Source organism: Delphinus delphis, chromosome 6, assembly GCF_949987515.2.
Source record: "Delphinus delphis chromosome 6, mDelDel1.2, whole genome shotgun sequence".
Taxonomy (NCBI): domain Eukaryota; kingdom Metazoa; phylum Chordata; class Mammalia; order Artiodactyla; family Delphinidae; genus Delphinus; species Delphinus delphis.
The window spans coordinates 56,746,335-56,772,677 of record NC_082688.1 but is presented as its reverse complement, the minus strand read 5'-3'; the positions used below and the strand labels follow the sequence as shown (position 1 = coordinate 56,772,677).

Here is a 26,343-nt window from a genome sequence, read left to right as displayed (position 1 = left end):
GCTCAGGTGTGAGAAGTAAGATACTTCTGGCACCCCAGAGATCCTGGTGCCCTTTTCCAAATACATCCCCCTCTTACTCAAAAGATGGTCACAATCATGGCACTTACGCTATTAATCTCCTTGCTGGGCTTTATAGTTTCATGTCTGTGTGTAAACCCTGACAACAGTTTTTTAAATGTACAGAAACATAAGCATCCATATATACATACATTCTTTTTTTTTTTTTTTTTTTTTTTTTGCGGTATGCAGGCTTCTCACTGCTGTGGCCTCTCCCATTGCAGAGCACAGGCTCCAGACGCGCAGACTCAGCAGCCATAGCTCACGGGCCCAGCCGCTCTGCGGCATGTGGGATCTTCCCGGACCGGGGCACGAACCCGTGTCCCCTGCATCAGCAGGCAGACTCTCAACCACTACGCCACCAGGGAAGCCCCCTATACATACATTCTTTATCTTTTATATTTTACTCAATTTTTTTGTGAGATTCAAATATGATGACCTAGGTAACTGAAGTTCATTGACTTTCATTCCTACTTAGTATGCCTTCGTATAAATATTTATTTGTAGGGGTGACTACTTGGTGGTCACTTGTTTTTTTTCTAATTATTGGCAACTGCAAACAGCACTATTAACATTGCTGTATGCATCTTCTGCTGCATGTGGGCACACGGTTCTCAAATACACACACGCACAGATCCTCCTAACAGTGAAACTACTGGGACATAGGATATGTACAGATCAAACTTAATCGTTATTACCAAACTTTTGCCAAAGTGGTTGTACGATTTCATACTCCCGCCAGCAATGTGTGAAAGTTCCTGTTGCTCCACATCTTCATCATCACTTTGCATTGTTGATCGTTTAAATTTTAGTCTTTCTGGAAGGTGTGTAATGGTACTCAAGTTGGAGTACCATTTGCATTTTCTGATAACTAAAGAAATCTCTTCATATATTCACTGACCCTACAGATATCCTCTTTCGTAAAGTGCTTATTCAATCCTCTTGCTCATTTTACTATGGCACTGTCAGTCTTTTTCTTATTAATGTATAGAGATTCTATATATAGTCTGGTTATTCTTAGAAGAATGTGTGTGTGTATTTGCAAATATCTATATGTATGTGTGTGTACATATATCAAATATCTTCTCTTACCCTGTAACTTTCCCTTCAACCTTCTAAACTATATTTTGATAAACATAAGCTCTTAACTTTAATATAATCCAATTTCTTCATTTTTTGCCTTGATCTTCTGTTTAAAAAATATGTATTTTCCTACTCTAGGGCATGAATACATTCTATTTTGTTTTCTAAGAGTTTTCAGGTTTTGTCTTTCACATTTTATCTACACTGCACCTGCAACTAGCTTTTGTGAAAGCTTTAAGTCAAGCTTCGTCAGATGAGAAAACCTGGAGTCGGGGAAGGAGTGACTTGGCCAATGTTATACACCTGATAAATGACTCTATTAATTCAAAAAAGAGGTGGGGGGAGCAGTCAAGTCTAAAATTAATTTTCATCAGCAATATGGAAATATTATACATTTTATTTTCTCCAAGGTATGTTAGCTTAAAATGAGCTAAAAATACATACTATCTTAAAAGCATATGAACAATCGCACCAAATGGATATGGATAAACATATTACATTGTCTTGATCACATATTGAAAGGGGAGAGGGCAGTATTTAAGAGTGTTATAAATACTAACTTTTTCTTCATCAGAAATAAATGTGAGTATTCCAAAATATAAAACATAGATTTATTCAGGCTCCTGTTTAGAAATATATCTACAATCAAAATCAATATTATGTTTAGAGTTAAATATTTTCCTGTGTTGTGAAAAACAAGGCAGTTTTTCACCCCAGAAAAATTCTGAACCAAATTTTCTTCTCTCAAGTTAAACAAGGAATACATTTACAAAACTCTAAATATTACCTTTGTGAATACTTTGTGCGTGTGTTCATTTACTTCAATTAAAATGTTCAGACAGAACTTTAAAAATCTGTAAGTTCAGGCGTATAACAAAAATCTTATTTTTTAACTATAATTTTAAATCTTAACACATCAGATTTTCTTACATAGGAATCGTAAGCACAACATACTTAGGACTTTATATATATATATATTTATACATATATAGATATAGATATAGATATATATTGCATATTACCATTTCCCTGGGCCCTATACCAGTAAAAATTGTCCAGCTACAATCTGTATTTGCACTACTTATCCTGAACTATGTTGCTATTACTATCATCTACCAACTGAGAAAGGAGCAGGAGGAGGAAGGGCGGTGCTTCTCACACTCTTTCTTCACCTTTGGGCACAGACAGCTACCTGCACCCGCTAGGCTACTTGTGAAGCTCTGTATTATGCATAACCTCAGGCCCAGAACAGGCTACGTCCAGAATACTGCTGCCAAAGAATTTAGCCATTGCTCGTATAATAATGCTTCATCATAACCTTTCTCCACAAAAACAGTACAAGTTTTACATTTAAGGACACTGTCACTTTTCACTTTCGCACCTGGACCACCAACTTTTTAGACAAAAAGTCAGGGTGTCAAACCTCTCACTCTGGAAAAAAGAAGTTAAATCTGAAGTATAAATCTAAAAAAATGTCATCAACCAGACTACCCTAGTGGCGCAGTGGTTAAGAATCCGCCTGCCAATGCAGGGGACACGGGTTCGAGCCCTAGAGTCCGGGAAAATCGCCCATGCCGCGGAGCAACTAAGCCCGTGCGCCACAGCTACTGCGCCTGCGCTCTACAGCCCGCGAGCCACAACTACTGAGCCCGTGTGCCTAGAGCTCATGCCCCGCAACAAGAGAAGCCACCGCAGTGAGACGCCTGCGCACCACAATGAAAAGCAGCCCCCGCTCGCGGCAACCAGAGAAAGCCCGCGCACAGCAACGAAGACCCAACGCAGCCAAAAATTAATTAATTGATTGATTTTTTAAAAAATGTTATCAAGCAAGACAGACTGTAATCTGAGGCCAAAGTCACTACTGTTGGAATTTCTCAACCACTTTCTTCAAATCATAAATTAAGACCAATTCATTAAATGGTGCATCAACAAAGAATTTCATAGGTGGTTCTGTTCCCCAGGGCTAGCCCTCAAAGTAAACTAGCACCATTAATGCAGTTTTGATCTTTACAATTTGATTTGATTTGGTGTAGTTTTATACATTTGCTGTTGCTGTAACTTCCAGAAAAAGAAGGAAATCAGGTGAAACTGAGTCCATGTGACTTGATGTAAAAGATAGCAAAAATGACTGGGAATAAAACAGTTTATTGTATTCCTAATATAAGTAAAAGGAAATTACCACAAGATTGAATAAATGAGTAACTCCAGCTTTGTCAATGAGTCTCACTTAAAAAAAAAGTCTGGACTCAGGTGTGTCTGGTTCAACATTCAGAAAACTAACTGTCGTTCTCATTAACGTCATTCTGTCAGAGAACACCCAAGGCAGCACAGGTGTCCTCTGTGTGCCTGCAGCTCTCTTGTGAGGGTAGTGCCTGCTTCCTCTTCTAAGGTTACTAAACGTGCCCCCAACCACAGAACATTCACTAATCCCAGTGGAACACAGTAAGATATATGTTTTCAGGCAACAAAAGAGGGAGAACAACAGGACAAAGGGCTGCATTCAGAGCCCAGAGTAGAGGACAGACAGTCACCCTAACACCCTTCTGCCCAATAAAGCTCAAAACCTTGCTAACCGGTTCATTTTAAGTTTATGATCAAAATTCTGTGTGTCAAATGTTTCTGAAATATCATTCTCTTCAACTTGATTTTTTTCCTCCTCAAAGACAACCCAGAAATGTTAAGGTTTCAAAAATGAGATCTTTTAAGAGCAAACCTAATGAAAAGATTAAGTAAGGATAGCTCATCTGAGAAATTCACTATAAACCTTTATCTTCCTTTTCTCTCACCCACCCCTAATCAACTTTCACTCAACTTAACATCCCCAAATTTTAAACCTTTTCTAGGAGTGATCTGAACCATACATATCAAATAACAGACTTCAAGGCAGAGATGTCAGAATAGTCCAAGGTTACAAGCAGCTGCGTCCAGATGCAGGAGGAGGACTTGAACACCAACCCCTGCCCTTCTGCAAGTTCTCTCTGAGGCTACTGTCTGCTTTCAATGCTACTGGACCTTCCACGGAGATGGGCTTCCAAGTAGAACCCGTGACGAGCCACAGTAGAGAAGGCTCTGCTGGGGCTCAGGAATTTATGTGGTGATGCCAACAAGTCTACAGAAACCCAGATTATAAACTTAACATTTAGAACAAGAACAAAACAAAGCAAGTAACAATAAAATCTATTCTTGAGGAAAATTTTAAATTGAACTAGATTTCCATTATAGAAAGATATACCTATCTCAGGTTAAATTCAAATCTAGATAATCTCTCTTTCAAAGCTCTACCTCTGGGCTTATGGGGGCAACCCTGCAATGCAGTCTTGAGCGCCTTAGGGACCACCTTATGTCCCTGAGCACATCACAACTACCCCTGACAAGACTCCCTGCTTCTGCTCTGCCTCCCCCTCAAATTCATTCCTGATGTAGAAGCCAGTGTGATCTTATCAAAATAATGTCACAAAAATAACAAGTAAACAAACAAGCAGCCACCATATCCTCTCTCCTCTACTTTAAGCCTATCAATGCTTCCCATTGCATTAACTGCATTAATGGATTAACAAGAACAAAGATTTTGCAAATGTCTTCCTTTGGAAGAAACAAGTTTCCACATCAAGAAGACTAAGCATAACTGAAAGGCCAAGTGATCATTTTCTGGCTTAAAAGATCTGAGGATAATCACCTTTGCAAGACCCGCTCGATGGGCTCCTTTAGACTCCATGTATGCGAGGTATTTGTTGAACTCCCGGAATTCCTCCATGCAGGGTCTGAAGGTCATGATCTTACAGCTGGGGTTGAGCGGACTCTCCACCTTGGCCACCTCCATGATGGCTGGGGCAGTCTCTGCAGAGAAGATGATGTGGGCATCAGTGCTGAGTTATTGGGTGGTGAGGTCAGTGGTCATTTCTCCCAAATAGCAGGTAAGCTCCTCCAGCAAAAACTCTTCTAGTTACTTAACCATTCCCTTCTACCACCCTGTTAGGGAGACCCCCTCATCTCTCCCCAGACTCCTGAAAAGAAAAACTGCCTCTAGTTACTCCTCCTCCCAAGCTTCTATTCCTGGCATTAAATCACTGACCTAATTATATTGCTCTCCTCCTCAGAGTCCTTCCTAGAAAGAATGAATTTTCTAGGGACTTCCCTGGTGGCACAGTGGTTAAGAATCCGCCTGCCAATGCAGGGAACAGGGCTTCGATCCCTGGTCCGGGAAGATCCCACATGCTGCAGAGCAACTCAACCCGTGAGCCACAACTACTGAGCCCGCGTGCCACAACTACTGAAGCCTGCACGCCTAGAGCCTGTGCTCTGCAACAAGAGAAGCTACCGCAATGAGAAGCCCATTCACTGCAACAAAGAGCAGCCCCCGCTCGCCGCAACTAGAGAACGCCAGCGCACAGCAGCAACGAAGACCCAGTGCAGCCAAAAATTAATTATTTTAAAAAAGAATAAATTTTCTAACTTTGCAAGTTTACAGAAGGTGTTGTTCCTATGCACCAGCTCTGAAACAGACTCTCATCCATGCACCTATGTAAGGGCCTGGTGCCGGCTGAGAGGTTAATGGACAATATTCCACATCCCCAGCACAGGGCTTACTCAGGTGCACTTCTACTCATCATGACATGCTTTCCTACAACAACTTACAAACTATCCTGTCCGCAAAACCACCGGACACCAGGCTAAAGTACTGGAGACACAGAAAGGGGTAAGGTTGCCTTCCAAGCTCACTGTTTAGAGGCCGAACAAACTTCAATACAAAACTATACACAGGAAGGAGTTCCTGACTCCACCTGAGTTACTCAGAAATAACTTCCCTAGAAAGAGGCAGAGTTAAGCCTTATGAGAAGATGCAGAAGTTTGCCAGATGAGAGAAGGAACACTTTACGTGGTGAAAATATTTGGAAGTCTGCAGGGATGGAGAGGGGAGGTTAGTTTGTCTGGAGCTTAGAAAGAAAAGATTATACAGATCAAAGTAGAAAAGTAGGCAGTAGTAGTGTTGCGAAAACACAAACTTAATCCTGCTGTCTATGAACAGCATGATTCCTTCCACAAACATCTACTGAACACCTACTGTGTGCTAGGCACAGGGAATGCCAAGGTGATAAGGAGCATGGGCAGGCATGCATGCCTCAGGAAGGAGTCCGGCCCCACCCCACTTCCAGATGCAGCAACACTGCCTGGCATCCGACAGCTCAGACAGCAAATCCTCTCAGAACAAAGCTTTCCTTTTCTCATCTTTTTATAATAAATTTAATCTGCTTGACAAAAAGAGAAGTTGGGAAGGGATGGGGTAGATAAAGGGGAAAACATGCAAGGGGATAATAAGAAGTTAAAACAGATCAGGACTACAGATGATGTGATCATCATTTACTGAAGGTTTAAATGAGCGTCTATCTCACAAAGTGCATGTGGGGAGGGAATTCCCTGGTGGTCGAGTGGTTAGGATTAGGTGCTTTCACTCTGGGGCCCCAGGTTTGATCCCTGGTTGGGGAACTAAGATCTCACAAGCCATGCAGCGCGGCCAAAAACAAAAAAACAAAGTGCATGCGAGGAAAATGAGGTACATCAAAATTAAACCCTGCCACCCTTCAGGAATTTATAAATTTGAAAATACTCTGTGTGGAGATATATTAATACACAACAGAAAATATTCTGTATTCTCCCTGTCTCAGAAAGGGGGCGTGCAAATTACAAACGTTGCACCTCGGGCTTACCTGGTGGCGCAGTGGTTGAGAGTCCGCCTGCCAATGCAGGGGACACAGGTTTGAGTCCTGATCTGGGAAGATCCCACATGCCGCAGAGCAACTAAGTCCATGCGCCACAACTACTCAGCCTGCGTGTCTGGAGCCCGTGCTCCACAACAAGAGAGGCTGTGACAGTGAGAGGCCCGCGCAACGCGATGAAGAGTGGCCCCCGCTTGCCACAACTAGAGAAAGCCCTCACACAGAAATGAAGACCCAACACAGCCAAAAAATAAATAATAAATAAATTTATTAAAAAAAAAGTTGCACCTCACCAGCCACTTCCCTTCAGGTGCACATGCCTAAATCCATGGGCTGCAGGATAAAAGTCTCATCTCTACACAGGATACACATAACCCTCTAGAAGCATCCAGATCAGGCCCTTGCAAGAACTATCATGGCCTCGTCCACCACCACAGCCTGCATTACAGTGTATGCTCCAATAATACTCATTGATTTTTTTTGCTTCTCTAAACAAGTACAGCTCTCTACGCATTTGCCCAAATTATTCTCTCCTGTTGGAGCAGCCTTTACCTGTTTCCTCACCTTTCAAACTCCTGTCCACTGTGGAGATTCCCAACCCTCTGAGGCAGGCCTAGGTGAGCCACCCTGTGTTTCTCGACCTCCCTCTCTGCACTTCTCTTACATCAGCTGCCTGTCCCAATGGCACCTACAACCAAACATTGAAGTCCAAGCTACTCAAGGAAAAGGCAGGATCTCCATCTCTTTAAGCCCTGGCATCCCATCTGGTATCCAGCCTGGCTCATAATATCTGCTACAATAACTATTTGCTAACTGAATGAAGGAATAAATGCCAAAATGTCATTGAAGTATTTACATTAAATGATACCAAATGCAGGAAAAAGGAAAGCATTGGCCCCAAACATGGAAAAGTTACTTAGAAAACAGATTCATTTGACCAGTAATATTACCAGAGTAATAGAATGTAAAAATCTGAGCAGTGAGAAAGGGGAAGAAGTCCCCAGAGCACCTCTTAGAAACATCTGGTACACGGGAGGCAGCCTTACTTTCCCATGGTTGAAGAACAAGGGTGTCCTGCCTCTTCCTCTAGGCAAAGAGCTTGAGAAGCCACTAAAGAAAATTCGGAAATTCAGCTGGTCATTCAACAACTAAGTACTGAGTGCCTGACTGGTGGGTGGACATTCAGAAAGGAATGAAACAAAACCCTTAACAGTAGTGGAGTGAAACAGACAATAAATAATAAGTGCTATGAAGAAGTAAGCCAGGGTAGGGGCACAGAGTGCAAGAGGAGGGGTAGCTGCTTCACACGGGGTGGGCAAGGGAAGCCTTTCAGAGGCCTGAAGGAGGAAATAAACCGTGAGATATCTGGAAGAGCATCTGAGGCTGAGCAACAGTAAGGAGCCTCTTGGGCTCTTCAAAGAACAGCAAGAAGTGAGTGTGGTAAGCAAGGTAAGAGAGGACATGGGGCGTGGGGTGAGGGGAGAAAAGGGGTTTGGCTTTTACTCAAAATGAGATAGAAGCGATCTTGAGCTTCTTCCCCCTCTTGTACATCATGTTCTAACATGTGTTTCCCACCATCGGGATGACACTGCTTTCTAAGGTAACTGTTCTGGAGGATGTTAAGCAGAGAAGTGAGCTGACTCATTTTGTGATAGAAGTGAGAAACAGAGGAGTCAAGATTCTGGTCTAAAAAACAGAACAATAGCTCTGATAAGAAACTGAAGCAGGGGCTTCCCTGGTGGCACAGCGGTGAAGAAGCCGCCTGCCAATGCAGGGGACACGGGTTCGAGCCCAGGTCAGGGAAGATCCCACATGCCGTGGAGCAACTAATTTCATGTGCCACAACTACTGAGCCTGAGCTCTACAGCCTGCGAGCCACAACTACTCAAGCCCGCGTGCCTAGAGCCCATGCTCCGCAACAAGAGAAGCCACCACAATGAGAAGCCCGCACACCACAGTGAAGAGTAGCCCCCGCTCGCCACAACTAGAGAAAGCCCACGCACAGCAACAAAGACCCAACGCAGCCAAAAAATAAATAATAAGTAATTTTTTAAAAAAAAGAAAAACAAGCAATGAGACTGTTAAGATATGCAGCAAATACATAACAATCAGAATTAAACCCTCACCCTTGACCTAGCTTGCTAGCTCGTCTGAGAAGTAAACTTTGCCTCTTCCTAACGTCACTACTTCCTTCAGTACACAAAACCAGTTCTACCTCCAAATCAGGTACATTTACCAAAGACCTAGATAGCTTATACTTAGACCTTTTCAATCTATAAAGTTAATACATGATCATGATAAAATTTAAAACGTCAAAGTATCTTAAGATTTAATGTTAATCCCACCACCCAAATCTTTGCCAAATGACAGGCAAAAAAGTCTGGTGCAAAGTTTCATTTCTTTGATTACTAGTGATACTGATCATTTTTGGACATTTATAACCATTTTCATTTCATTTGGGGGTTGCCTACATACCTTCTTTACCCTTAAAAGTTAGTTTATAAATGTTCAGTTCCTTGAGTTTTTCCTAATCCACCTTTATCATTATTAAACTTAATCATGTTGCTAGGATCAAATTCCCAGCCCCGCTTCTCTCTTCTACCTTTATTTCTCTGAGCCAAGCAGAAAAGAAGGTTTAAAGTGCTCTTGCAATAATGTTTCCTAGTTGGAGAAAGACATATTTTGCAAGAAACATCTCTATGATTTTCTACTGAAGGTGATGCAATAGACATTTTTTTTTTAACGCTACACCTCTTTACAGACTGAGTCCCCAAAGTGAGTGACAACAATATCTGTGATGATAACTTTGTTATTTTGCCTCTACAGAGCTGGCCTTCAATGTTTTCGAGACCACTCAAACCAAATAATCATATCTATAGTAAGTACTCTAAGAACTTTTTTAATGAACTACAGATCTTTTTCATTAAGTGGAAACAAAAACAAAAAAATCTAACACTAATTCATACTTAAATGACTCACCCAAACCTATTTCCTGAAAAATTTTACCTTATCATGAAGGGAAAACAACTGCTCTCCTTATTCTAATAATATATCTCTATTTGGTAATAAAAAAGAAACTAAGGCTGAGGCTTTCCTGCTAAATGTCAATCTATAGCCTATATTGCTTTCCTTATGTACACCTGTATTTCTGACCTGTGTCCTGTTGTTTAAACAATTTCTGTGAGAAGAGTGAAAACTGATGGCTCTCACCATGGGAGTATTAGTTTCTTAGACAATGCCTGCCACAGAACTGGTCTACACTGAAGAGGACACTTGGGGATCTACTATAAAGCACAGCCCCCCAGGAGATACAGCACTCACCAGTTAAGCAGGTAATGCACTTGGCTAGAAAGAAAAGGAGCCAAGGGACAAACACCAGCTGGGCTAGTGTTCGAAGAGAACTCTGTTCCCACCTCCCCCTGGTTCCTCAGGAGGACTAACCCAAACTCTGGAGGCCATCCTTTCCAGTCCTCACTTACTTCTCCTTTCCTACAGTGAGATTTTAAAAAGAAATTGAGCAGCCAAGGCCTGGGCAGAGCAGGTGCTACTACCCTGCTCTACTCCAGGTCCCTGTGAGCCAGGTTCACCGGAAGGAGGGCCTAGGCCCTACCTGAGGCAGCTGGAAGTCTGGCCTTTCAGTTCCACCACTGCAGCTCACCCAGCTTGGTTTCACAGGGAGCTAAGTAAGCATCTGCTTTGCAGGCAACCTCGGTGAGGCATTGTTATGGGTTGCATTGTGTCCCCCAAAAGACATGGCAAAAACTAACCCCCAATACCTGTGAATGTGACCTTATTTGGAAACTGGGTCTGTGTACATATAATCAAGTTAAGAGAGGTCAAACTCGATTAGGGTGGACCCTAGTCCAACATGACTTTGGTGTCTCCTTATAAAAGGGGAGGAGACTCAAAAACAAACTTATGGTTACCAAAGGGGAAACACAGGGGGGAGGGATAAATCAGGAGCTTGGGATTAACATACACACACTACTATATATAAGATAGATAACCAACAAAGACCTACTGCATAGAACAGGGAACTCTATTCGGTATTCTGTAATAACCTATATGAGAAAAGAATGTGAAAAAGAATGAATATATGTATATGTATAACCGAATCACTTTGCTGTACACCTGAAACTAACACAACATTATAAATCAACTATAATCCAATAAAATTTTTCTTAAAAAGGTGAGAGGGGAGACAGACCCAGAGAGAAGAACACAGACTGAAGCCATGCAGCTGCAAACCAAGGGATGTCAGCAGGCACAACCAGCCACAAGAAATCACAGAACAGATTCTTCCCAGATCCTTTAGAGAACCCATGGCCCTTCTGACACCTTGATTTTGGCCTTCTAGCCTCCAGAACCGTGACTGAATAAATCTCTCTCATTTTGAGCCGTATGAGTTTGTGGTAATTTATCACAGCAGCCCTACCAACTAAGATCAGCATCAAAGGCCAGACCGGAGGGAAAGAAGTAGAGAGAGCAACATCCTCCAAACCCAGTTTTATCAACAGTAAAGCTCATGATACTCTGGCCTTCCATTTGACTCCTTCATCTTTCTCAGTTGGTTCTAGACTTGGGTGGGAAAGGGAGGTGGCAAGCCTCTACGTCGGCCATTAGCATCCCTAACCAGGTACTGAACCACAACAAGAACATCTGGCTTTAAAGGCTGCTCTTTCCTGTCATCTGAGGACCCCACAGGCCTGGGGCCCTCAGTTAGAATGCAAGACAGCAAAGAAAAGCTCTCGGTATGACGTACTGAGAAGGACACACCACCACGTATATGGCTATTCCTGCCAAAAATGTAGGTAACCTAAATCTAATCACAAGGAAAAAGCTAAATTAAGTGACATTCTTAAAAATAAGTGGTTTGTACTCTTCAAAAACCTCAGGGCCATCAAAGACAAAGAATGAAAAACAGTTCCAGATTAAAAGATTAATGTAGTATGTGATCCTCAGATCATGGACCAAAAAATTTTTTCTCTTCTCTTTTTTTTTTTTAAGTGACTTAATGGTATTGTTTTTTAATTTGTGAATTTTATTTTATTTATTTTCTTATACAGCAGGTTCTTATTAGTCATCAATTTTATACACGTCAGTGTATGCATGTCAATCCCAATCGCCCAGTTCATCACACCACCATCCCCACCCCCTCCACGGCATTCCGCCCTTGGTGTCCTTACGTTTGTTCTCTACATCTGTGTCTCAACCTCTGCCCTGCAAACTGGTTCATCTGTACCATTTTTCTAGGTTCCACATACATGTGTTAATATACAATATTTGTTATTCTCTTTCTGAGTTACTTCACTCTGAATGACAGGCTCTAGATCCATCCACGTCTCTACAAGTGACCCAATTTTGTTCCTTTTTTTTTTTTTTTTTTGTGGTACGCGGGCCTCTCACTGTTGTGGCCTCTCCTGTTGTGGAGCACAGGCTCCGGACGCGCAGGCCCAGTGGCCGTGGCTCACGGACCTAGCCGCTCCACGTATTTCGTTCCTTTTTATGGCTGAGTTATATTCCATTGTATATATGTACCACATCTTCTTTATCCATTTGTCTGTCGATGGGCATTTAGGCTGCTTCCATGACCTGGCTATTGTAAATAGTGCTGCAATGAACATCGGGGTGCATGTGTCTTTTTGAATTATGGTTTTCTCTGGGTATATGCCCAGTAGGGGGATTGCTGGATCGTATGGTAATTCTATTTTTAGTTTTTTAAGGAACCTCCATACTGTTTTCCATAGTGGCTGTATCAATTTACATTCCCACCAACAGTGCAAGAGGGTTCCCTTTTCTCCACACCCTCCATCTCTTTTACTACAAAGAATATTTGTAGGACAAACGGTGAAATTTGAGTAAGATTGGTAGATGAGATAATAGAACTGTGTCAAGGTTAATTTCTTGATCTTGATAACTGCACTGTGGTTAGAGAATATTCTTGTTTTTAGGAATATATGATGATGTATTTACAGGTAAAGGGGTATTACAAGTTACTTTCGTACGGTTCAGAAAAGAATATGTGTATTATACACACATACACAGAGTAACAGAGAGAAGGTGAGAGTGAGAAAATGATGAGCATGGAACAACTTTAATATTTGGAAAATCTAGATGAAGTGTAGGGAATAACTTTGTCTTTTGGCAAGTTTTCTGTTATTCTGAACTTATTTCAAAATAAAAAGTTTAAAAAATAACAACTAACAGGAGTCAGGTCAAAAGGACGTAGGAACACTTTGGGAGGCAGAAGATAGCCATGGTGGCCCCATGCATCACGATAGAGCCTGAATGGGATGAAAAGGACACCGTACAAACACAGCAACAGCAATGAGAACGTGGATACATACTAACTGGTAATGGGAGCCAAGATTCGCACTCTCGGGGAACGGAGTTCACGAATAACAAGAGGGAGGAAACTAGAGTTAACTTACGGCACTAGGAGGGAATTTGGAGGTAGTGGTATAAACTCACAGTGTGTGTGTGTTATGTGCATATATGTATATGTACATGTACATGTACAGATAATTCCTTAGCTCTGCCCACTGAGAGGCTTGGAGAGCAGTAACACCCCAGTAGCAATGAGTTCTCAAATCTCTGTTGCTAAATACTACCATTCTCCACTAAAAGGAACCAGGGCTTCTTGGATAAAAGTCTGATTCCATGGCAGGGGAAGAAAAACTACAAGGTGGGCCTGGAATATCTTGTGCTAGAAAGTAAGGAAATACTCAAAATAACAATGGGGACAGGTCAAAAGGACAGAAAAGCCAACTTGAAGGGGCTTCCACGGGCTAAATCTGGGGGAACTGAGCATAAAAATAATTGATAATAATAGACTATAATCAACTAAATAAAGCAAGAAACCATGAGTCTATAGTGAAATAAATACATTGTAAAATATTTTTAAACCTGTAAGTCTATAATATTCCTTAAAAAAAAAAACTGATCAATCACCATTAGAACACATCAATATAATACTCCAAAGATTTAAAATAAAAGGAACAGGGGGACTTCCCTGGTGGCGCAGTGGTTAAGAATCCGCCTGCCAATGCAGGGGACACAGGTTCGAGCCCTGGTCCGGGAAGATCCCACATGCCGCAAAGCAACTGAGCCCATGCGCCAAAACTACTGAAGCCCACGCACCTAGAGCTCGTGCTCCGCAACAAGAGAAGCCACCGCAATGAGAAGCCTGCGCACTGCAACGAAGAGTAGCCCCCGTTTGCCACAACTAGAGAAAGCCCATGCGCAGCAACAAAGACCCAACGCAGCCAAAAATAAATAAATAAATTTAGATTTTTAAAAAAAAGGAAGGGGGACTTCCCTGGTGGTGCAGTGGTTAAGAATCTGCCTGCCAATGCAGGGGACACAGGTTCGAGCCCTGGTCTGGGAAGGTTCCACATGCCGCGGAGCAACTAAGCCTGTGTGCCACAACTACTGAGCCTGTGCTCTAGAGCACGTGAGCCACAACTACTAAGCCCGCATGCCACAATTACTGAAGCCCACATCCTAGAGCCCATGCTCTGCAGCAAGAGAAGCCACTGCAATGAGAAGCCCGCGCACCACAACGAAGAGTAGCCCCCGCTCACTGCAACTAGAGGAAGCCTGCGCACAGCAACAAAGACCCAAAGCAGCCAAAAGTAAAATAATAAAAAAGTAAAATAAAATAAAAGGAAGGAATCAAGCTTCTGTCCTTCCTGAACAAATGATATTTTAGGTGAGGAGGAGAATCTGTGACCTCACAATATGTCACTTTGGCATGTGAATTCTTTTGAGCTGAAGGCAATCAAGACCCAGCAGAGTCAAGAAAAATTTTACCTATCCCTTAACTACCTGAAGAATTTAGATTGGGACCCTCAGTCAGAAAGAGAGCTATTACCAGAGATAACTTTTAATCTGAAAGTCCTACCTGTACAACAGAGCAAACATCTACTATCAAACATGGGCTCTTCTTATTGTCCAGTGAATTACCCTCCTCACGTTTGCAGCCCCAGGCCCCTACCCCATTCCTTAGCTCAAGATGGCATACGAGCCTCAACTGCCCAACCTGCCCTTGGGTCTCATATATTTGGGGCTCCTGTACATACGAAATTAAATCTAGTGTTTTTCAAAATTGTTTTTCTCCTGTTAATCTGCCTATGTCAATTTAATTATTAGACTAAAGAATCTAGAAGGGAAGAAGGGAAATTTTTTTCTGCCAGTACACAGGGTAAGCAAAGAATTAATGGTAGAAAGTTCTTTATAGAAAACTTCCAACTAATAAAAGTAGAAAAAAATAACACAATTCTATGATCACCATTTACCTTTTTTTTTACAATCCCTAATAAAATAATCTACAGAAACATCATCAATAGATGTTAAAATCAAGAGTTGACAAGTTAATAGGAAGTTTTATAATGGAGGAATCACCCTCACAATCGGTGGACTAAGTAGACATGAAGCAATGGAAAATATATAACATCACCTATTAATCATACTGACCCAAAAAAGTAAATCTGAATCTAAACTCGAGCCATAAAATCTAACTACCAGTGGTCAGGAAATACAGGGGCTAGTGAAACAAACTAAACACCACCACAAGAAAGCAATATGTTAAACACTGAATGTGGGATAGTCTATATTCCGAAAGCCAATGGGGGAGGGGGGTGGGTGGGAGGGGTGGGAACAAGGAACTGCTACAGCATTAAAAAGACATGATAGATACGAATTAAAACTATATGCATCACCAGATATTTACATAGAAAAGCAGTAGAATGATGGAGCAAAGGAGGAAAAAATAAGATTAAAAGAGAAATAGCAAAACTGGAACAAAAAGCGTCTTTTATATGTTTATATGTATATACATATCAATACTCTGTTATAAATCAGAAAATGCCTTAGAAAGTTCCTCATTTAAAAGGCATAAAGGGCTTCCCTGGTGGCACAGTGGTTGAGAATCCACCTGCCAATGCAAGGGACTCGGGTTCTAGCCCTGGTCCAGGAAGATCCCACATGCCGCGGAGCAACTAAGCCTGTGCACCACAACCACTGAGCCTGTGTGCCGCAACTACTGAAGCCTGCACGCCTAAAGCCCATGCTCCACAACAAGAAAAGACACTGCAATGAGAAGCTTGCACACTGCAACAAAGAGTAGCCCCCGCTCGCCGCAATGAGAGAAAAGCCCGCACACAGCAACAAAGACCCAACGCAGGCAAAAATAAAATAAATAAATTTCTAAAAAATAATTTAAAAAAATAAAATAAAATAAAAGGCATAGATTAGGGACTTCCCTGGTGGTCCAGTGGGCCACCACTCTCCCAATGCAGGGGGCCTGGGTTCAATCCCTGGTTGAGGAACTAGATCCCACACGCATGCCGCAACTAAGAGTCTGCATGCCACAACTGAAGATCCCACATGCTGCAACTAAGACCCGGCACAGCCTAATAAATAAATAATAAAAGGCATAAATTAGAACACTGAACTTTTTGGATTCAATGCTCAGACTTCTTTCTTCTGTCTGCCATATTACTTTCAACTTACAATGTTCAATGGCTGAGTATCAGAGTTCCTTTATCACCAATCAGATTCCACTAAGTAGGCAATTATTAGAAAATGGATGGCGCAGGAAGGCAAACTTCCATTCAGTTATAGCTTGTGCAACATAATAACCACCTAATTGTTAGAAATCCTATTATCCTTTTCCCTTGGGATGAAGTTTCCATTCATCACTATCAATACAACGACCAGCGACTTCCCTGGTGGTCCAGTGGGTAAGACTCGGCACTTCCAATGCAAGGGGCCTGGGTTCGATCCCTGGTGGGGGAACTAGATCCCGCATGCATGCTGCAACTAAGAAGTCCGCATGCTGTGGTGAGGATCCCATGTGCTGCAACTAAGATGGGCACAGCCAAAATAAATAAACATTAAAAAAACAAAACAAAACAATACAAAGACCAGTAACCATGTTGATAAATTAGGCCATGCCCAACTCCTCAGATGGAAGCACTAGACAAAACAAAAGGTTACGGTAACAAATGACAGTTACTCCACTTTCTAGCAATTCAACTAAACTGACATCACAGTGGTAATATCAACCAAAGAAAATGGCATCTTACACAAAATCACCATCACAATGGGAGCTGAACTAAATCATTTGGTATATTTCTTTCAAATTGTGACTGTCTTCACTTAAGAGGCAACCAAGTAAAGAGGCAAGACCAGACCTTAAAGTCAAACCAGTCAGATTCTAATCCATCCCACCTGCCTCCTACACTTAATAGCTGCAGGGCATCAAGAAAATTACTTAAACTACACCTGATTCCCCATCAGTCAAATGAGATAACACTACCTCCTCTACAGCACTGTGATGGGGACTCAATAAGTTGCTAAATATAACACTTTAGTACACTGCCAGGCTATAGTAGACACAGATGTTGGCTTTTAAAAAACAAACAACAAAAAAACCTATTCAAATTAAATCTCTTCTATTAGCTTCTTCCCCACTGCCTACAGACATGCTCAAATCTCTCCCATATAATTTTTAAAGGCTCCCTGTACACCATGGCCCCTCCTACATAGACCTCAGCTACAGCCTTCAGCCTTCTTTACCCAACCCTCATAGACAAAACCCAACAGAGAATAGCCTACACTCATTTTATCTGCTTCATCTATGCAATCTTCAATCCCACTGCAATCTGACATCTCCATAAACCAGTGCATTGAAATCATTCTGGCAAGGGTTGCCAGTGACTTTCCAATTGCTATATGCAATATGTTGTTCTTAATCCTCTTACCAACCTCTCTTCAGTCTTTATAACTGGACAAGTCCTCTCCTGCCATAGCTTCTGGGGATGGTGGGACATACACCCATCCCCTTCTCACTCTCTTATGGTCACTCCACTTTCTGGAACTCCTTTCCATGCTCCTCTTCAGCCAAACCCCTCACTGTTGATAGACTGCAAGGTTCTTTCTGTGGTTGTCTTCCCTCTACACCAGACACAGACATTATGGCAGGGTTCATCCACATTGGCCTCAACTGTCCTTATCAGTGCCTCAGAAATACACAGCAGGGCTTCCCTGGTGGCGCAGTGGTTAAGAATCCGCCTGCCAATGCAGGGGACACGGGTTCAAGCCCTGGTCCGGGAAGATCCCACATGCTGCAGAGCAACTAAGCCCGTGCACCACAACTACTGAGACTGCACTCTAGAGTCCTCGAGCCACAACTACTGAAGCCTGCGTGCCTAGAGCCCGTGCTCTGCAACAAGAGAAGTCACTGCCCTGCGCACCGCAACAAAGAGTAGTCCTCGCTCGCCACAACTAGAGAAAGCCTGCGTGCAGCAACGAAGCCCCAACGCAGCCAAAAATAAATAAATAAATAAATAAAATAAATTTTTAAAAATCATATTAAAAAGCTATTAATGAGATTTAAAAAAAAAAAGAAATACACAGCAAGAACCTCTCTCCCCTGAATCCAAGTCCAGTAAATCTAAGTGCCTACTGGGCACAGCCATTCAGAGATGATTCTCACACTCAACAGAGACAAAGCTGAATCTAAAACTTAACAGGGATATAAAGGAATCTTTCCTCCAAAATCTCCTTCTCTATCCCAGAGTCTCCATCCTGGTTCATTCAATCCATCCATAGTCTTGCTTGTCTTTTTGTGACCAACACTGACCGGCACTAATCCTCAAAGAGCTTATGTGTAAGAGGGAATACACAGGTGGTTATGATGCCACAGGCCAGGTGCTGCAATAAAGGGAAGCACAGAGCACCATGAGAGCCTTTAGTAGTACAAGAACAGTGGGATCCAACCTTAAAGAATGTAAAGGGAAGGGAGAAGGAAGAACATCTCTTACACAAGCCCTGCCCTCCACTGCAAGGACCACATCAGAATCCAAGGAGCCATCCTGAGCCCTCCCTCACTCTCCACTTCTGTGTGGATGCCAACTGTTTTCTATTCGACTTCCTGAACATCTTTCATATCCATTCTCTAATCTCCATTCCCAATGTTATTATCCTAAGTCAAGCTTTGGTCCTTTCTTTCCTAAACTACTCCAAGAGTCTTTGCTGATTTACATACCTTTTGATTTACCCCTCAATTCTCTTCTATACACTATAAAAAATACAGAACAAACTTTCAAAGCACAAAATTGATCATGCCATCCCTATTTTAAATCCTTTAATAGCTCAGAACCATTTCAGCATGAAAACCATGATCCAGCTCTTGCCTTCTCCCCCAGACTCAAAGAGCCTTTCAGCCTACTTGAAACCTTTGCTTCATTCTAACCAAAGTTCCCATGATGCCAGGCTATTTCCCTCCTTTGCTGTACTGTATACAGACATGCATTATGTGTATGACATTAATGAGTACTTCCTGCGAGCTAGATATCTACAAAGTGCATTACTGTGCACTTTCCTATTTAAACCCTAAAGTAACTCCACTGAGATCAGTGACCATGAATATCTCTAATTCACCAATGATGGAAATTAAAATGCTTACCCAAGATCCCATAGTAAGAGCTGAGGATGTGACCTGAGCCTTATCTAAAATTCTATTACCATATTCATAACTACTATGCTATTTCCTTGGCCTTTCCTCAGTTGGCAATCTGGCAAACACCTATCTTTCAAAGTTTATCTCAAGTATAAACTGCTTTATGAAGCCTTTCCCGACAACACTCCTCACCAACTACCAATGTCATTTTTTTAATGCTCTCCTCACTCTCACTCCATATCCGCAGTCAATCGTCATTCTTCCTGGATTCTGCATTTGCAAATTCACATATTTGCTAAAATTTATAACCCCAAAATCAATGATTGTGGCACTTGTACGGTTATTCACAAACACGCATGGAGTGGTGAAATATGTGAATCACCCTACATGCATGTTCATCCAGCTGAGGTCAAACAAGACAATGATTTGCCTTCTTGTTTCAGCCCTCATACTGTAAACAAGTATCCTTTTTGCAGTCTATTTATTGTCAGTGTTTTTCATATTTTTTGTGCTTCTTTTTGGTGATTTAGCTGCTTAAACGAGCCCCCAAGCACAAGTTCCTAAATGCAAGAAAGCTATGATGTGCTTTCTGATGAAAATACATGTTACATAGCTTCATTCAGTTATCAGTTACATTGCTGGCATGAGCTCACTGTTTCTTTTTTTTGTTTTTTTATAAATTTATTTATTTTATGTATTTATTTTTGGCTGTGTTGGGTCTTCATTTTGGTGCACGGTTTCTCATTGCGGTGGCTTCTCTTGTTGCAGAGCACAGGCTCTAGGTATGTGGGCTTCAGTAGTTGTGGCACGTGGGCTCAGTAGTTGTGGCTCCCAGGCTCTAGAGTGCAGGCTCAGTAGTTGTGACACACGGGCTTAGTTGCTTAGTTGCATGTGGAATCTTCCTGGACCAGGGCTCGAACCCATGTCCCCTATATTGGCAGGTGGTTTCTTAACCACTGTGCCACCAGGGAAGCCCTAGTTCACTGTTAGTGAATAATTACATATTAAATAAGGTGTCTTTAAACAGAAGCACACATAACACAAGATCAATATATCACCTTGACAAGCGTTGACAAGCATTGTGATCAAAGACACATAGGAATCTAACCTGTATTTCCCCTAGGAGCAATGGTTCAGAATTCACTAATTCAGTATTCACAGTGACTTTAGAGAACATAACTACCACAAATAATGAGAACTGACTGTACCTAAGCCCTTTTAATTAGATCATTCAGAAAAAGCCCCTGCCTACCCCCCCCAGCCCATGGAAGCCATTCTCCTCCCTTCCCCTCAAGAATTTCTCCCACCTACAGCAGTGAGCCAGGCAGCCAATCCTGCAGACTACAACTGACCTGAGCTAGCTCAATCACTCCCCCAGGAACCCACAAGTGGGGAACAGAGGAAGCCATGAGGGGCTGTGGCAGCCACTGTCTTCCTTGGGCATTAACAGAAAGGAGATGAGCAGAGAGAGGGGGAGGTGGGTGGGGAGAAAGAGAGAGAGAGATTGATTTGAGAGGGGAAAACTGAAAGGGAAGAAACCAAGCCTGAGTCACCCAGGCATAATGTAAGTCATAAGGTAAATGCCTGAAGAGTCTACATCTTCAAGAGACTGCAGGGTCTGGGTCTTCCCTGGTGGCACAGTGGTTGAGAATCCGCCTGCCAATGCAGGGGACATGGGTTCGAGCCCTGGTCTGGGAAGATCCCACATGCCGTGGAGCAACTAAGCCCGTGCGCCACAACTACTGAGCCTGTGTGCTGCAACTACTGAAGCCCGCGTGCCTAGAGCCTGTGCTCCGCAACAAGAGAAGCCACCACAATGAGAAGCCCGCACACCACAACAAAGAGTAGCCCCTGCTCGCTGCAATTAGAGAAAGCCCGTGAGCAGCAACAAAGCCCCAACACAGCCAAAAATAAATAAATAAAATAAATAAATTTATTTTAAAAAAAAAAGAGACTGCAGGGTCTGGAGACTTGAAATCTACATTGCAAAAGGCACTCCAGATATGATTTAAATTCTTCCAATAGGAAGACAGTTGAATTCAGAACTGGGCAGAGTGGGGAAAGAGGTGGAAACCCACAAGGCATCCTTTGTGTTGGAATAGATCTAGCATAGGTAGTCTGGATCTTTAACAGTTCTGGCATGATTCCTGACCCCTGGATCACAACTTAGATAGTTAGTCCATGGAACAAACAAATGCAGCAGCAACTTCCTGCTCCCCAGATCTCAGCCAAGGTGCTATGATCCCGTACCCTGATTCTTCAGTTTTCTATTTGTGGCAGAAATGGCAATTCCCAAGGCAGGCCCATCAGCAATGGTGTTTTGGGAGATATTCCAGGAGATACGTCCCTGGGGTCCCAGCCAAGAACCTGTTCTCCAACCTTCAACAACTCCAATACCAAATCTCTTTCTGGTTAAGTTAACCAGGGACGTGTCCACTGTCTGTAATCGAATCATGACTGATAGAATTATCAAATATAAACTAATAGCGGTGGGTAGAAAACAAACCTGGTATACAAATAATCAGTTCCTTGTGTATCTTAATGAAATTAAGCCAAATTACTCAAAATTCATTTTGTAGTAATTGAGTAAAATTACTAACTGACCCATTTAACAAACTAGCCAGCCACTACAGCTACTTTCTCTTACTGGTCTAGCATAGTAGAAACTATCAATAGCCTTTTTTGCTTAATCAATTCACCAAATACTAATGCAATGTCTGTGAAAAACGTCACTGCTGCCCAGAACATAGGCGAGGCTAGTAGGCTATACCTATTGTGTCTAAGTATCAGCTGAAATGCATGCTTAGCAATCAACAGTGATTATTTCCAATCCAGTTTATGCAAACTGTGCCATTATGTGATGTGATTAAATATTATTTAAGTAGATGAAGTGTGAATACAAAAATATTATTGTTTCTACAAAATTTAAGTTAAATATTTTGGAAAAATCCAGTATAGATAAGATGACTTAAAAAAAAAAGGGGGGGGGATGCCAAATGAAGTGTAGGAGCTGCAGTAGTAAAAGGTTAGGGGGTAAAGGGATTTGTAAAATCTAGAAGGATTCTGGCTCATATTATTTCAAGTGTCTAAACTCTCACTTTAAAAAAACAGAAACTGAGTGGTACATGCTATATTGGGAGCGTATTGCTTATGCAAAAGAGGAAATGCAAGACTCTAACCTTTACTCAAAGAAAAGGCTTTATCCTGCAACAAAACATAAGCAAATGAATGTATATTTATGTTTTAAGTAGAAATAAAATAATAGATGTATCTTTCTGATTTACATCTTTAAAATAAAAACTACTCAAGAACTTTTGGAAAAACTATTCTATGCCTTTATAATACAGGCATAAAAATAATGCAATGTCAACATTTGTCAAAATATTTCCTTATGGCTAAACAGAGCTATTTCCCTTGTCTGTTCCATAGTGCCAAGCCCTCCATCCCTGATTTAGGGGAAAATCAAATCTAAGGGAACTTAACTTGAGTTAAAGAAAAACACAAAGCTCTGTGGGTTTACTCTTATGCTATTGTAAATAGTATTTCTTTAACTTTTGCTTTAGAAATAATTTGAAATTTACAGAAAAACTTCAGGAATAGAAAAATAAAAAACAAAAAAAGCCCTCTTATACTTAACCCAGATTCATCAAATTAGTATTTTACCCTATTTGCTTTATCAATTTGTGTTCTCTTTCTCTCCACATACTCACACATACATGTAATTTTTCTGAGCCATTTGAGTAAGTTGCATATATCGTGGCCCTTAACCCTAAAACTTTAGTGTGTGTTTCCTAAGAATAGAGGTCTTCTCTTACACACAGACACAAGAGTTTTCAACTCCAATAAGTTTAACATAGAGACAATACTGATATCTAATTTCTGTGTTCCAATTTTGTCAAGTGACCCAATAACATCCCTTATAGCATTTTTTTTCGCTCCAGTAGGGAATTCAGTCTAGGATTAGATATTGCATGTAGCTGTCATTTCTCTTTAGTATTCTTAAAACTGGTATATTTCCAGAATCTATTTTTGTCTTCAATGACATTGTCATTTTTGAAGAATACAGTCACTTTTACATTTAAACACAAACATTTAAACAGAATATTTAATTGTTTTAAATACAACATTTCTTATTTCAGTGTATTTTTTTCTTTTGTTGCTGGTATATTAAAATGTCATTAACTTTTTTTTTTTTTTGTCTGCGTTGGGTCTTCGTTGCTGCGTGCGGGCTTCTCATTGCGGTGGCTTCTCTTGTTGTGGAGCATGGGCTCTAGGCACGCGGGCTTCAGTAGTTGTGGCTCCTGGGCTCAAGAGTGCAGGCTCAGTAGTTGTCGCTCGGGCTTAGCTGCTCTACGGCATGTGGGATCTTCCCGGACCAGCGATCAAACCCATGTCCCCTGCATTGGCAGGCGGATTCTTAACCACTGTGCCACGAGGGAAGCCCCATAAAAATGTCATTAACTTTTAAATGATCTCATATCCAGCTACCTTGCTAATAATCTCGTTTCCAAAAATTTGTCTATAGATTATTTAATGATTCTATATTGATCATGTGAAAATCATCTGAGAATAGTAATTTTTTTGTTGTTTCCTTAACAATACTCATTCATTTTATTTCTCTTTCTAATCTTACTGACCTGGCTAGGGCATCCTAGTGCTAAAGAGGAGTGACAGTAGAATGTCTTATTATAAAGGGAATGCTTTTAATCTTTACTCTTCAGAATAATGTTTACTATGTATAGGTTCCCTTTAAAAGGTTAGAAAAGTTCTGTTCTATCCCTTTCTCTAGGTTTTTTGTTTTATTGGGGGGGGCGGGGTTGGTTTGCTTTTAAAAGAATTTTATCAAATGCTTTTTCTATATCTATTAGGATGGGTTTTCTCCTTTACTACTGAGATTAAATATAATTTAAATGTTGAACCAACCTATATTTCTGGAATGCACCCAATCTGATGATAATGTATTGTCAGAGTTGCACACTGTGGAATTATTTGTGTTAATATTTCATTTAAGGTTTCCTATCCTATCTTCATAAGTGAGGCTAGTAATTTTCCTTATTCATATTGTCCTCATCTGGTGCTGGTATTAAGACTTGCTAACCTGGGACTTCCCTGGTGGCACAGTGGTTGAGAATCTGCCTGCCAATGCAGGGGTTCGATCCCTGGTCCGGGAAGATCCCACAGGCCTTGGAGCAACTAAGTCCATGCACCACAACTACTGAGCCCACATGCTGCAACTACTGAAGCCCGCGCACCTAGAGCCTGTGCTCCGTGCCTGGAAGCCACCACAATGAGAAGCCTGCGCACCACAATGAAGAGCAGCCCCCGCTCACCGCAACTAGAGAAAGCCTGCGTGCAGCAAGCAAGACCCAACGCAGCCAAAAAAAAAAAAAAAAAAAAAGACTTGCTAGCCTGAAAAAATGAGCTGGGAAGTGTTCCTGAAAAGAGGGAAATTTTGAGTTTGTGAGGGCTGAAATTAGGTATCATTTGAATACTTTGTAGAACTAGCTTGCAATACCATCTGAACCTGGTATTCTTTGTGGTAAGACATATAACTACAGAATAAAAACTCTCAGATGGTATATTTCTACAACTTGATTTCAGCATTTATATTTTTCTGGAAAACTGTCCATTCGAATGTATTAGCATAAGTTTTTCATGGTCTCACCTATAGTTTGGTATTCTTTTCAGTCCTAACACTGTTCTTGTCCAATTTTTTTTTCCAAGATGAGGATCTATAGCTCCCATCACTCTCAAAAATGTATCACATATGACCCCAAAAATAGTTAAGAACCACTGGACTAGATCATGGCCACAGAAGTGGTCTGAGCCGTGGTTCCATCTATACCCAGAGGTATAAGCACGTCATCTTTGTTAATGTTTAGTCTTGGTAACCTTTAAACTTAGGAAATTAAACAAGGTCAGTGTTCCTAAACACTAGTGGGCAGTGGTTCCGTCAGTTCACTAAAAAACAGGAATGAAAGTGTTCTGATTTTTCATAAAGTTACACTTCTTGAAGAATGCTCTTTCTGCTTTGTTGGTGCTTTTTTGAACAGTAAGTTATAGTAAGTTTTCTTTTATAATTTTTACTTTAGAAAATTAAAAGTTGACAAGCCTATGTCAGTCCAGCTTATTTTTTCAAATCTGGGAACCAATAAACTAAATGATCTCTAAGATCCTTCATGAGCCCAGCATTACATGTGAGAGAGGGAAAAGAAGAGAGGGTGGAGGGATGAAAGAAATTGCTTATTTACATTAATAAAAATGGAGTAACTTACTCAAGTTGAAGTTCTTATTTACCTTCCTAGTTTCCGAGTTTTTAACTCTATAGACCCCCAACCTCTACCTAGATAGATGAAACTTCCAAAGGTAACATTCTCAACAAACCATTCTCTTAGTAAAAATGGCTTCCAATTGGAAGCCATTCAAGTGGAATCTGAAATGACATTGGCAAACCACTTTAATTTCCAATTCTTCAGCTTGACATTTAAGATAAGTAATCCCATTATTTTCCTCTAAAGCACACAGATTTTCAGACCTTTCTAACTATCCCTCCTAAATCATTCATTCATTCAAATGACAACCCTCTCTTTCTATAGCTAAATAAGATTAATCAAAGAATTTGCCTGCTAAAATTATTTAACTTCAAGAAACTGGAGGCAATAAGGTGGAAAGAAAAAACTTTATCTTAGCTAGGTAAAGATATGAGAGCAATCTCAAAAATGCTGAACACAAGCACTGACTATTGAAAGAGGCATGCCCACTATAGAAAAGTTAATGGAGGCAGACCACAAAGTCATCCTAAGATTCCTCCCATCAATCCGCAAATATGTGACCAAGCAGAAGCAGAAGACTCTGCATTACTAACAGCAGAGGCAGCTAACATTCAAGAACTTAACATCAAGAGGTTAACAAACTCATTCAAGGTCACACAGCTTTGAAAAGATATTTTCAAATTTTGTTGTGGATAACTAAATGGGCAAGTAGGTGGAAAGGGAGGCTCAGGTGCTTGAAATGTACTTCCAT

At 41.3% G+C, this 26,343-nt stretch overlaps 1 protein-coding gene across 4 annotated transcripts in view; it reads right to left on the bottom strand.

The window, feature by feature from the left end:
* The window catches only part of KDM4C (lysine demethylase 4C), a 398,364-nt gene that overhangs the window by 354,282 nt on the left and 17,739 nt on the right, over positions 1-26,343 (bottom strand). For all 4 annotated transcript variants that reach the window (XR_009519875.1, XM_060014734.1, XM_060014733.1 and 1 more), the window contains exon 2: positions 4,817-4,977. Coding sequence is in view for 3 of the 4 variants with exons in the window: in XM_060014734.1 (XP_059870717.1) it covers positions 4,817-4,960 (144 nt within the window). In the remaining variant the exon portion in view is untranslated. The remainder of the gene's footprint in view (positions 1-4,816; positions 4,978-26,343) is intronic.